Here is a 14,087-nt window from a genome sequence, read left to right on the forward strand (position 1 = left end):
TAACTTTCAATTATTCGTATAAAATTTTCTGAATTTGGCTCATACCAATCCCCAATAGTCCTCGAATTGTCTCATAGGTAATCCGCAGGTTTTCTTCAATTTGCCGCTTAACAGTAACTTTACAGTTGACGGCAGTTGAAATAAATTCGTCATGTAAAGACAGACCTCTCTCAAATTCAGCAAACCATCGCCTCACGGTGCTCAAGCAAGGTGCTTTTGGGAGAGAAGCACCTTGAAGTGCAAAACTTTTAGAGGGCCCCATGTATTCAGTAGTGATTTAAATTAAATATTTTGATTAATAATATAATTTACTATTTGTAAATATTAGTGAAAAAAATTGTTCTTATAGACTTTTTCAAGTGCTACAATATAATTGAGGTTGTATATCCGTATGAATGATTTATTGTTATAATTTAAAATTTATTATTTAACTTAATTCATACTAAATATTATTAAATTGGTGGCTTGGTGTACTCAGTAAGGCGAGACATTACTTCACTAAAAGTCACCGCCTGCAACTTTACAAGGCGCAAATTCAGCCTCACATGGAGTACTATTCTCACCTCTGGACGGGTGCTCCATAGTACCAGCTTCTTCCATTTGACCGCATACAACGAAGAGCGGCTAGAATCATCGACGATCAAGTCATCTCCGATCGGCTTGATTCTTTGGCATTGCGTAGAGATGTGGGTTCTCCCTGAATCTTCTACTGCATTTATCACGGGGAGTGCTCAGAGGAGCTGTTCGGGTTGATTCCAGCGGCCGAATTCCACCACCGGACATTACGTGCAAAGTACCATCCGCATTACGTTGACGTCTGGCATTCCACGACCGCGTGTTTTGCAAGAAATTTCTTGCCTCGCACAGCACTTTGTGGAATCAATAAACGGCTGCGGTTTCCCCGAACCGATACGACTTAGGGAACTTCAAGAAAAGAGCATAACCATAAAGGCCGGCAACGCATCTCTTGACACCTGATGTAACGAATATTCTCTACAATAAATCTTATTCGTCAATCTAAGATCCTTTTAGTTTAGATTCGATGACTATTAATGGTACTATTAAATGAGAACGGCATCTGGTGTACCGCGTTATTAAAAGAATGTTTTGGGTTTATATTTTCCCAACTTTAGTATTTCGCAACTGGCTCTTTTTTCCGTTTTTCAAATATTTTTTTAAAGTAGGGGGAAGAAAATAATTAAATTAAACTCAATTTACAAATAGAAACGGAACGCCATTATTTAAATTATTTTACAACCTTTTTCGGGGATTCCCATCGATTGTTTTAAATCTTGCAAGCCAAAAAAAGAACAACTGTCATGTCAAAGTGAAAATCAGGGTATTTGAATTTCTCATTTGCAAAAACGTGAAACTCTATTTACTAGCTGTTTTATGTCGTGTACTGTGTATTTTTTGAAACATTGGCTTATTTATTACTACATCTTTTCCCAACGACGTTGAGTTGAGTTTGTGCTCCTTCGTTCAAAAAACTGTACAGTTTCCGAAAGGACGCTGTGTTGTGTTAATACGTCTTATTTTGTGCTGTGATTGTGGAGTCGAATCTGAACTATTGCAGCAAAAATGCCAATCGTGCGTGTGGCAGAGAGCAAGTGGCAGCAAAAAATTCAATTGTTGCAGATGGTACTCTTGGGGACCCTGATCTTCCGTCAGAGCAAAAACCAGCCATTACAATCGCAGACGCAACATACTTATACACTCAGAAGAGTTCCAATTATTTGCTTCAAACTATGGCCGACTTGATTCTTTTTGCTTGTGGCACCTATCATATAAAGCAGGCGCGTTCATATATCGGTGAACATTTCAGGTTTCACGGTATTTACACATTAGAAGTGAACCGTGACCAAATACCTGGATTGCAGGAAATAAATCCAATGCTGCTTCGGGAAATTATAAAGTCTCGCCACTTTTCAGGAAAAACATACTTTGATTTTATTGTAACTGAAGTAGGTAATCGTGGCAGAGAAGCAATAATAAGTTATTATTGCAACTGCATTGTAGGGCTGAGAACTGTGGGGTGTTGCTCCCATGTGATGAGTATCATCTGGTACTTGGGCTATGCTCGCCATGAGGGAGTGACGCGACCAGCTAACTTCTTGGATGACGTTATTTTAAGAGTGTAGTTGATTGAAAAGGCGCAACTATCCATACGTTTCTATACTACATGTAGATAAGATATGTCTCAATAAAGACCATTTAATGAAAAGTTGTTTTTGTTATTCAAAATATGCAAGTAGTATATTATGTAGTAGTAGTAGACTGCCTGGTGGGAGTTCTAATGTATCCTAGAACATGAGAAAATTGTGGTTTTACACGAAGAAAACCGCTGTTGCTAGTTGAGCAGTAGATAGCATTTAACAGACTTCAAAAATTTAGTTTTTTTTTTATGGAATAGGAGGACAAACGAGCGTACGGGTCACCTGGTGTTAAGTGATCACCGCCGCCCACATTATCTTGCAACACCAAAAGAATCACAAGAGCGTTGCCGGCCTTTAAAGAAGGTGTACGCGCGTTTTTTGAAGGTACCCATTTCGTATCGTCCCGGAAACATCGTACAAGGAAGCTTCTCAATTCGACGCGTAGGTATATATATATTTTGGTTCAGTTAATTTTCTTGCTTTTTTATCTGACCGTTTATTTATACATATACATATGTATGTATATTAGAATGATTTAGTTTCAATTATTTGTGTAGGTATTGATCTCTAAAAGACAAGCCAACGGGGTCGTAACATAACCCCAAAACTTCTTAAAAAAACAAACTTAACTTATGACTCCCAACTTTATAAAAAAAAGAAAATTAATACCACATATTCTTATACAATGATCTATTAAATGTAAATATTTCATGTTTCAACACGACTTTTTTTGGTGTACGAGACTTCCACTGAAACCTGCCATTCGCCTTTCTATTACAGTTATCAAGACGTGTAAAACGAATGCGGAAATGTGTAGAAACTATTACAATCGAAAGAAAGCTGCCAAGGAAGCTGAAATGATTCGGCTTGGCTTATCAATAAAGAAACCAAAAAGAAAAACAGGAGCAGAACGTACTCGTGCTTGTAGGCTGCGAAAAAAAATGCTTTCACAATTGAAAGAATCACCCGCGACTGAGATTCTATCTATACCGTCAACTTCGAGTTCACGGATAAGGACTTTTGAAGCTTCATTTCAGTTATCTACTACAAGTGATAGTACAGATCGACCAGATGTCTCATCGGTGTCCAGTATTGCTGATCATGATGGTAATAATTTACACGACTCATGTTTAAGTCAAAGTCAAAGTTCTTTATTTGCCAGAAACATTCACAAGTAAAGTTGTTACAAATTTAAGAGCAGGCACATTTTTTGTCTTGAAATGCAATATATCAGTGGTTTCTCTTCACAACTTTATAACCCAACACAATAATTACTGCTACATTTAATTCGACCAACGTCAATCAAAGCCATACCTAAAAGACCCTACAACACACAATCACAATATTTAAGGTAAGATTGCTTAGAGTTAATATAATTTAAATATTCACAATAAAATATAATAGTATTGGTGCCAGTTGTTTTTTCATTTTCCATTTTTTGTAGGTATTTATGTCCGTATCGTCCCGGAAACACAGCACACACAGTACCTCAAAAAGAAAACAACGGAACTGATCGGTCATTGCAAGGTTTGGTGGGTAGATTTAAATTGTGACTACCCTCATTTTTTTTACAATGTAATGGTGACCGTTGCCCCAGCCATAGTAGTCTACGTTAGACCGTGATTCGAGAATCTTGTCAACCAGACGTTCTGGATATCTCGCGCCAAGCCTTTGTGTTACTCTTGTCCGTGACAATTGTGTGCCATGCACCTCCGAGGAAACCAAAGCAGAGAGAGATAATTTATATTTACCAGTGCTAGCATTGACCGACAGGTTCTCATTCGAATAACCAATTTTTTATTAATAACTATCTATACAGTCCAGAAACTCTTATAAGATCTCTTTGTTTCTGTGTGTCTGTCTGTCAACACCTCCTTACTCCTTTATCTCGGGAACGTGTGGGGATATCGAGTTGAAATTAAAACTATATACTAAAATCTACAGCCCTTTCTCCCAAATAATGGATTTTCTAAGTTAACGTAAATAAAAACAGTTACGGCTACTTATGCCCTTAAAAATGTTTATTTCGACACTCAAGAATCAAAATTTATAGGGTATTTTCCGTTGACCTAGAAATTATGAAATTTAGCAAATAATACCGTCTTATACTACAAGTATTGAGAAAAGTCTGAAAATTATACATTTCTAATTAAATAATAAAAAACAGTGCCAAAAAGCTTGAACTTAAATAGATCTTTAATTATTTTTATGATGTATAGTTTTCGATTTATGATGAAGAATGAAAAAGAAACTTTTTCCCTTGTTTTTATCGTACTTGGCTGGCCCTCTCCCCCTAAAGTGTGTAAAGTAATTTATAGATGTCCCCTAAGTTGTCCTTATATAGGTTAGGTTAGAACTAAATCAGACTGCTAAAATTGAAGTGGGTGCCAGGTTGACAAGTGTGTCTTGATCACATAACGTATGTTCATAGGCACATAAGTGAATTTGCCAGAAAGTCTCATAACCATAATGTTAACACCATGAACAGACATAAACTAATGATGCCTACTACTCGGCTAAGTCGAGTTAGTAAGTCTTTTGTGGGGCGATGTATATGCTTTTACAACAAGATCCTAGAAAGTGTTCAAAACAAAAGTATTACGTTATTCAAAAGAATTGTTAAAAAACGTTTGTGTGGTATACATACTACTACTGTGGTTACTATAACATAAATGACTTTCTTAATGATACCACAGATTGGGAATGGAGTGACCGCCCTCAGTCTATTAAATAATAGGTTTAATTGTACAATATTACTTTGTAAACATATTTATTCAATGAAAAAAAAAGCCCGCCGAGATTGTTGCGCCCATTCTTCTCAGGTCATTCATTTTGGAATAGGTGGTAGTTTTTTGACTTTCAATAAGTGATGTCACATCCTATTTTGAATAAAAATATTTGAATTTGAATAACATATTTTGATATATAGACTATTCTTGAATATAATTCTGTAATTTGGTGTCCATACTAAAAAAAACATATCTCGAATAGAATCAGTGCAGAAAAAAATCGTGTCTAGACTTAGTTATATCGGTAAAACTTATCATATTTATATTTACCAAAAAAGGCTAATTAAACTTGAAATTGATTCCCTGGAAATGCGTAGAAAGGCGGCCCCGTTGATTTTTCTTTACAAGCTTTGTATGAAGTTTTTTTTATTTTATTCATATACTTATGTAAAATTATGTATCTAGTTGGTAAGCCTTAGTAAATAAATTAATAAATTAGATAATTTACTTTGGTTTTCTTTAATACGAACATACAATAAAATATAATACATATCTGCATTGTCATCTTCATATACTGCAGTGACAGTACTTTTTTAATCTGCTCTATAGATCAGGAACAATATAGGTCCAAATATACTACTTTGGCGCAAACATGGTTTATACTTTATTTATCTTTTATACTTTTACTATGTGTTCCCTTCGTATCTTGTATTCTTGATATCGAATTAAGAAATTATCTGATGATACCCACAGAAGCTATGTTTCAGAATATAAAAATATTAAGTTCATCTCATTGTTACAGGTAAAGCAAAAACAGGAGAGGAAAATGATACAGAAAATAATAAAATTGTACTAGAAAATAACATATTCAATAAACGAATAAGTGAAAATAGTAATGATGATGCATCTGTCAAAAAAATGAAAAACAACAGCTGCACCGAAAAAAACATTATCTTATCAAAAACAACGGATACTTTGGATGAAAGCAACTCGATGTCTTCTGAAAATATTACACAGAAAATATCAAATGCAGAAATTAAAAGTGACGATAAGTTATTGCTATCTGAAAATGATGAATCCAATACAAATAATAAAGAAACAGAAGAGCAATCCCTAAATACAAACGATTTTCAAAGCAAACAAAATTCAATACATGGCAATGAAAAACCGTATACATGTAATGTATGTGGTAAGAGTTTCCGTCATGCCAGTTTATTGAAGAGACATATTACAATACATACTGAGAAAAAAGAGTATGTATGTAATGATTGTGGTAAATGCTTCAATAGTTCGGATAATTTGAATAGACATACTAAAAGAGTACATGTAGGTGAAAGGAAGTATCCATGCAAAGTGTGTGGAAAGAGTTTCTTCGATTCTAGTAATATGAAGACACATAGCAGGACACATACGGCTGAAAAACCTTATTCTTGTGATATATGTGGGAAATGTTTCAATAGATCTGGTGACTTGAAAAGACATAATAGTATACATACTGGTGAAAAGGTATATTCATGTAAAATATGCGGTAGGGGTTTTAATCAATCAAGTGCATTGAAGAGACATAATGCAATACATACCGGTGAAAGAGGCTATGCATGTGATATTTGTGGTAAAAAATTCAATAGTTCTGACAATTTGAAAAGACATTGTAGAATACATACAGGTGAAAAGAGGCATTCATGTGATGTGTGCGGTAAAAGTTTCTATGAATATGGTAATATGAAGCTACATAAGAAAATACATGCGGGTGATAAGCTGTATTCATGTACCATATGTGATATCAGTTTCCATCATCCTAGTGCATTAAAGAGACATAACAAAATTCATACTAATGAGGAAGAAACCTTTACATGTAACGTGTGTGGAAAAAGTTTCAATAATCCATATAAATTGAAAGCACATAATAGAACACATACAGGTGAAAAACCCTATTCATGTAAACTATGTGAAAAGAGTTTCAGTAAATCTGGTGATTTGAGGAGACATACTCGAATACATACTGGTGAAAAGCCATACTCATGTAATGTATGTGGTAAGAGTTTCAATGATTTTGGCAACATGAAGAAACATAATAAAATGCATACCAGTGAAAAGACTGAAATGCAAATTGCAACTGATAATGTATTATAATAGTTATTAAAGAGATGCAGAGGGAGGTAGTTTTCGTATATTTTACATAAATTAAAGAAAACACAAGATTTTAAAAGAGAAGAAGTAGAATGTTTTATTTTTCAAGAAACTTTTTAGTATCCATCTACAGGATCTACTTTACAGTTGAAGAAGAAGTTGAAGCCACAAAACCTGAGAGTTGAACAAAGACATTTATGAACTATACGTCACTGGAACGGTTGGCTCGGTGGAAAAGCGCTCGCATGGAACGTGAGAGGATGTGGATTCGAGTTCCGCATCGGTCATAAATTTTGTGTTCAATTTTAATTTATGTAATTAATCCCAGAAGTTATCCACTTTTAAAAAAACAAGAAATTGTAATTAACTATTGATTGAAAAATATAAGTGACCCTGCCCACTTAGCTAGAGCTTGCACCTACCAGGATTCCAACCCGTCCCGGGTGCAAACATTTATATGATGAATATGAATGTTTGTTTCCGAGTCATGGATGTTTATATGTATTTATGTATGTTTAATTAAGTATATTGTATTAAATATATCGTTGTCTTGTACCCATAGTACCGGCTATGCCTAGTTTGGGGTGAGATCATTTGTGTAAAAGTGATATAATTCATTCAGCAAGCCGGTATTGCCACATGAATATATACAACAAGATGTACATACTAGAAAAATAAACAAAATACTAGTATTTATTAGTATTTTATTCACTTACTTTCCATCAATATCTGTGATGAAAAATTTATATTGACCTAGACATAATATTATATTATATAAATAGTGAAATCATAATTTTTTTATGACAATAAAGGACGAGACGAGCAGGACGTTCAGCTGATGGTAATTGATACGCCCTGCCCATTACAATGCAGTGCCGGTCAGGATTATTGAAAAACACAAAACCTCTGAGCGGCACTACAATTGAGCTCGTCACGTCGAGAATTAAGATTCTCCTAAGAGTCTCATTTGCCCAGTAATTTCACTAGCTACCGCGACCTTCAGACCGAAACATAATAATTCTTACTCATTATTACTTCACGGAGAAATAGGCGCCGTTGTCGTACCTATAATCTAGACGGCATCCTGTGCAAAGGAGCCTCCCACTGGTGAAAAATTGTAAGTCTAGTTAAAACTAACAGAACAATGTCCTTTTCAACATACTATAGCCATCCATTCAATGGGATGACTCCCGCAACAATTGGGAACTGTACTCTCGAAAGTGTTGGCAAGTGCGTCTACCTTGGACTAACAATCCTGTTAGTTAGGTCCAATTTCGCGAAAGAGGTTACTCGTCGAATCCAACTCGGATAGGCAGCATTCGGGAAGCAGGTTTTCAACCAGTGTTTGTTGCCAGTGATGACTTACGGTACGCAGACGTGGTCGGTAGCTATGGGCCTTATGAGAAAGCTCATGGTCGCTCAGAGGGCTATGGTCGGAGTTTCCCTGCGAGATCGAATCAGAAATGAAGAGATCCGTAGGAGAACCAACGTCACCGCCATAGCCCAAATGATTACGAAACTAAAGTGGCAGTGGGTAGGGCGAATAGCTTGACGGACAGACGGGCAGTAACGTCCTCGAATGGCGACCACGTACCGGATTTGGACCGACGATCTGGTCAAGATCGCCCGAATAGGTTTGATGAGGGCAGCGCAGGACTAATCGTCGTGGAGATCTTTGTCCAGCGGAGGACGTCTTCCGGCTGATGATGATGACTATCTAATCTCACAAAGAGAAATCACTGCTGTGCGGCATTTCGTAAATGTCTTACCGGTAGTGCGGACACACACCTAGCGCGTTATTTTTGTGATCTATTATATTATAGAGGTGCTCTATTCGCTTGTTCATCTAGTGTCAGAGGCGGTTATTTTGTTTATTAGATTTATTGACAAAGCTATGGAATGAGCTTTCTTGTGCGGTGTTTCCGGGACGATATGACATGGGTAACTTTAAAAAAAGCGCGTACACCTTCCTTAAAGGCCGGCAACTCTCCTGTGATTCCTCTGGTGTTGCAAGAGAATGTGGGCCGCAGTGATCACTTAACATCAGGTTATCCGTACGCTCATTGGTCCTCTTCCAAATAAATAAAGGAGGACAAGATTGTATCTTATATTAGATGGCGTAAGTCGAACTTATCGGACGATGTTATTTTTTGCCGGTGTCAGATCTGCATTGAAGAGCGTGGGAGAACTCTAGATTCTTCCAAAACGTCGCAGCGGTTGGTGAGGTGAGGTGAACATGGTACACAGGACCTGAAGAATCCAGACAACGGGTTACGCTACGTTCACACGAAGACACCTTTTACTGGATTGGATTTTTACCATTTACGGCAGAACAAAATACTCTGTTCACTCGGTGTTAGGTTTTATTTTTCTGTGAAAAACTGGATGGTGTGTCATCTTGTGAATCTACTATCGGTTTTTTGCAGGAAAGCTGCGCAGTCTCTCACTATCATTTGGAAGCGATGGACGTGAACAGTCTTGCTATCATATATTGGTACCTATTATCGCAGTTAGAGGCGTCCTAAGATTTCTGTTTAACGCACTTGTGAAAAGACGAACAACGGTGAGATCCTTTAAAACTCTAATAGGCCAATTGAGAAAGGATCAAGTTAGTTTTTTACCTACTAATAATAATGAGCAGTACTACCGATAATCTACTAATTGCCCGACTTGCAGTATATGGATTTTTGCGGCATTCTGTAAAAAAACGAATCTGCGCTGGTGTGAACGCATGCATTAAAATGGTATTGTCCCTGAATCGTATTCAGTGTTTTGCCGTGTCAGCGAATTTGATTGTAGTCGCAAATTTGGATGTTGAGTTTTGCCCATTTGGGTTTTTTGCTGAATCTTCAAACTGAATGCACGTGTCAACCCATTTTTTTTATCATGAGTAGGGGATTTAGATAGACTTAAATCCTGGGATCTATTGTGCCCCTGCTTGCGCTAGTATCCCTACCATCGACTTCCTATGTCTAAAAAACAATGAGCTGTGGAAATAACGATGCTACTGAGTAGGAAACGTGTGCCGGGATTTAAATTGTATTCTCTAGACTGATTCCTTTCATTAAGAAGCGTATGATCCTCAGAGGGTCCAGGCAGGGCAAGTTCTCTGCCTGCTTGGAGTGAACCCATACATGTAAACTATATTGTGACTAAACAGTATCCTGAAAAAATCACATCCGGCAATTCTCCGTGTGAACACGCTGTAACACCACAGGGATCTTGGGCGTGCCCTTACAAAATGCAAACCACTTTTACAAGAAAAACAACTGTTCATTGAAACTATATTATTTATTATAATTACATTCTAGAAAAACATTGTGAATAAATGTATAATTATGGTATTTTGCACATGAATGTAAGCATGGTAGGTAAATTACATTTACATGAAAATCTATTTTAATCAAGACAAATGTCATTTTTGTTAACGAAAATTCGAATAACGGAATAGGATTGATAAAATTTTGTCCAGTTCAATCCAAGGAAGACAAAATTTTATTGGTTGAGTAAATAAATAAATAAGTTTGTACACTAAGAAGTCCTATCACACTAGATAATAGACGTGCCTTAACATTATACAGCTGCCTTCAAAGGTAGCTTTCGTTATAGCGCGACCTTATGTTGGAACAACCTGCCTCCACCAATGCGTGACCTTAGTACAATTTCAAACTTTCGACTAAAAATAAAAAAATACGTAATGATGAGTCAGATTGGCCAGCTCTGGTTGGTCAAAAATAATAGGCATTAATAGTACTACGTTGAACTTTTCCCTTTGATTTATTATATAATATTATGTTGGGATAAATATTTATAATTGCCTAATAATTTATCGCTCACCGCGACGTCAAGCTACTGAAAATCAGTGCTGTGACCAATTGTCACAGGTAACCTGAGTAGCATCCCTTTTGACACACACTGCTATGTAATATCTTGGGAAAGTAATTTATTTATTTTATGTAAAATATCTTCTAGGTTAGTTTTAGTTGTAATTTTTCTTTTTTTCTTATTTCTGTAGCAATGTAACGTTTCATGTGTGTCAAATAAAAAATATTATTATTATTACTATATCGAGGGAATATCCTCGATTTGAGATCACTCCTCTAACTGCCACTTCTTATATTGGCATACTCCGCGTCAATCTATCGAGCTAGGTGTAATTAATAAGGCGAGAGAGTACTTCACTATAAGGCAAAAATTCGGCCTCACATGGAGTACTGTTCTCACCTCTGGGCGGGTGCTCCATAGTACCAGCTTCTTCCATTTGACCGCATACAACGAAGAGCGGCTTGAATCATCGACGATCAAGTCATCTCTAATCGGCTTGACTTTTCTATGCATCTTCGACGGTATATATTGTATTTTAATTTATTTAAATTTAACTGTATTATATTATTTTACTTTATACATATATCATGGGGAGTGCTCGGTATGGTATATTTGGTGAGCTTAAGTATTACATTGAAATTCAAATATTTTTATTCAAAATAGGATTCAAAATCACTTATTGAACGTCAAAAACTGCCACCCATTCAAAATTGACTGACCTGAGAAGAATGGGCGCATGATACTCAGCGGGATTTTTTTATATAAAAATATGGATTACAATGTGATATCGTACAATAAACATTTATAATTTAAGAGCCTGAGGGTGTTCGCTTCATTCCCAGTCTGTGTTTATGCTATAGTAAACTTTACCACAATTTTTTTTAAATTTCGTAACACATCTGTTTCGTACATTTTCTGGAAGGGATCATATTGAAGAAACATATACATCGCCCAATAAATATTTGATATGAAATTGAAATATTTTGTAGTGGACTGTATAACAAATATTTGACCTTTCAAAAAATGTCATAATTTGATATTAGGTTATAATGCATTTTTCTGTGGAATGGTGCATTACCTAGTGATGGGAGCAGTATCAGGGGTGAGGGAGCACCTCCTCCCTCGTGCTAAGAGATACTTAGTTTTAGCCACATCTGAAATTGGATGGCAAGATTTATATTAATTCGGTATGTCCAACGACAATTCCGACATCGCCCATTTAGACAATACTAAAATCAGACGTGAATAATATTGAATTTATCAAGATATATTTATTGCTAATCTTCATCATAATGTCTGTCCATATTGTGACAGTTACGGTACATGACCTTCCTTAATAACATGCTTCATTAATTTATCAGATTCTTTATAGCTCTTACCACATGTAATACATGTAAAGGGCTTTTCATTACTATGTACTTTAATATGTGTCTTCAAATTAAATGAATGAACGAAAGATTTGCCACACGTATTACAAGAATACGGTTTTTCACCAGTGTGTATTTTATGATGTGCTTTTAAAGCCGACGACTGTTTGAAACTCTTACCACATTCATCACATGAATAGAGCTTCTCGCCAGTATGTATTCGAAGATGCATGTTCAATGCGCCAGATTGAGTGAAGCTCCTACCACATAAACGACATGAATACGGCTTTTCACCGGTATGTAATCTGTTATGAGAAGTTAATGCGCCAGATTGTGTGAAAGTCTTACCACATGTATTACATGTAAACTTTTTTTCACCAGTATGTATATTACTATGTTTCTTCAATGTATTTGAGTACTTGAAACTTTTAGAACATACATTACATGAATAGGGCTTTTCATCAGTATGTGATTTAATATGTTGGTTCAATGCGCCAGAATGAGTGAAAGCCTTACCACATACACCACATGAAAGCTGATTTATACCAGTATGTATAGCAATATGTCCTTTCAAAACACCAGGTCGATCAAAAGTCTTACCACATATTTTACATTTGTAGCGGTTTCTATACATTTGCATTCTAATACTTGACTTTGAATTTCGGTTACCATTTACAATTAACGACTTATCTTGTTGTTGCTTATTATTCGTATTTGGTTGAATATTATCAGGTGCGACAATCTTATTGAAGCTTTGTGTTTCTGTATTTGACAATTCTTTGTTAATGTTATCGGAAAGTTCTGAGTTTTCTATTTCAATTTCTATTTTATGTACTTCCATGTTGAAGAATTCTTCTTTTCTGGTATCTTCTATTATTTCGACTGGGACATATTCCCTCTTTATCATATTTGTATTCATGGATGTTGTATGACTGGAATTACTTTCCCTTTTAATGTTGATTTCATTTTGTTGTACATTTTGGACTGGGACAAATTCTCTCTTTGTAATATTTGTATTCACGGATGTTGTATGACTGGAATTACTTTCCCTTTTAATGTTGATTTCATTTTCTTGTACATTTTGGACTGGGACAAATTCTCTCTTTGTAATATTTGTATTCACGGATGTTGTATGACTGAAATTACTTTCCCTTTTAATGTTGATTTCATTTTCTTCTACATTTTGGACTGGGACATATTCTCTCTTTGTAATATTTGTATTCACGGATGTTGTATCACTGGAATTACCTTCCCTTTTAATGTTGTAATTTTCTTGTACATTTAGATTATTTTCTTTAGTACTACTTGCTATGTCTGCTTCATCTGAAATAATAAAAAAAGATTTATTGGAAAATATTACGAAGCTACAATCTATATAAATAAAATGATAGAGGTTTTCATTTTGTGGGTTGCATCACAGAGAAACTACAGGATAAATTTCAATTTTTTTTTTATGAATATATGGGACGAGACGAGCAGGACGCAGCTGATGGTAATTAATACGCCCTGCCCATTACAATGCAGTGCCACTCAGGGTTCTTGAAAAACCCCAAAAATTATGAGCGGCACTACAACTGCGCTCGTCACGTTGAGTTATAAGATGTTAAGTCTCATTTGCCCAGTTATTTCACTAGCTACGGCGCCCTTCAGACCGAAACACAGTAATGCTTAAACATTAATGCTTCACGGCAGATATAGGCGTCGTTGTGGTACCCATAATCTAGCCGGCATCCTGTACAAAGGAGCCTCCCACTGATAAAAGTCTTCTATGTTTTATTGCTCAGACAATTTGACCTTATCTAATAAAAAATATTGCGATATCTTCATATTTTATAATAAAGTTGTAAAATTTTTGAGAAGCAACTATTTTTATTAGCACT

At 35.8% G+C, this 14,087-nt stretch overlaps 2 protein-coding genes across 2 annotated transcripts; one reads left to right on the forward strand and one right to left on the reverse strand.

Moving 5' to 3' along the window:
• The first annotated feature begins 5,698 nt into the window (after positions 1-5,698).
• On the forward strand, positions 5,699-7,709 carry LOC126974943 (gastrula zinc finger protein XlCGF26.1-like). Its single transcript, XM_050822700.1, has one exon. The coding sequence runs from the start codon at positions 5,804-5,806 to the stop codon at positions 7,016-7,018; it is 1,215 nt and encodes a 404-aa protein (XP_050678657.1). The 5' UTR covers positions 5,699-5,803; the 3' UTR covers positions 7,019-7,709.
• Positions 7,710-10,287: 2,578 nt separating this feature from the next.
• On the reverse strand, positions 10,288-13,527 carry LOC126974774 (zinc finger protein 239-like). The gene has a single exon (XM_050822449.1). It carries the CDS (start codon positions 13,124-13,126, stop codon positions 12,155-12,157), a length of 972 nt encoding a protein of 323 aa, XP_050678406.1. The 5' UTR covers positions 13,127-13,527; the 3' UTR covers positions 10,288-12,154.
• Between the last annotated feature and the right edge of the window lie 560 nt (positions 13,528-14,087).

Source organism: Leptidea sinapis, chromosome 2 (assembly GCF_905404315.1).
Source record: "Leptidea sinapis chromosome 2, ilLepSina1.1, whole genome shotgun sequence".
NCBI lineage: Eukaryota > Metazoa > Arthropoda > Insecta > Lepidoptera > Pieridae > Leptidea > Leptidea sinapis.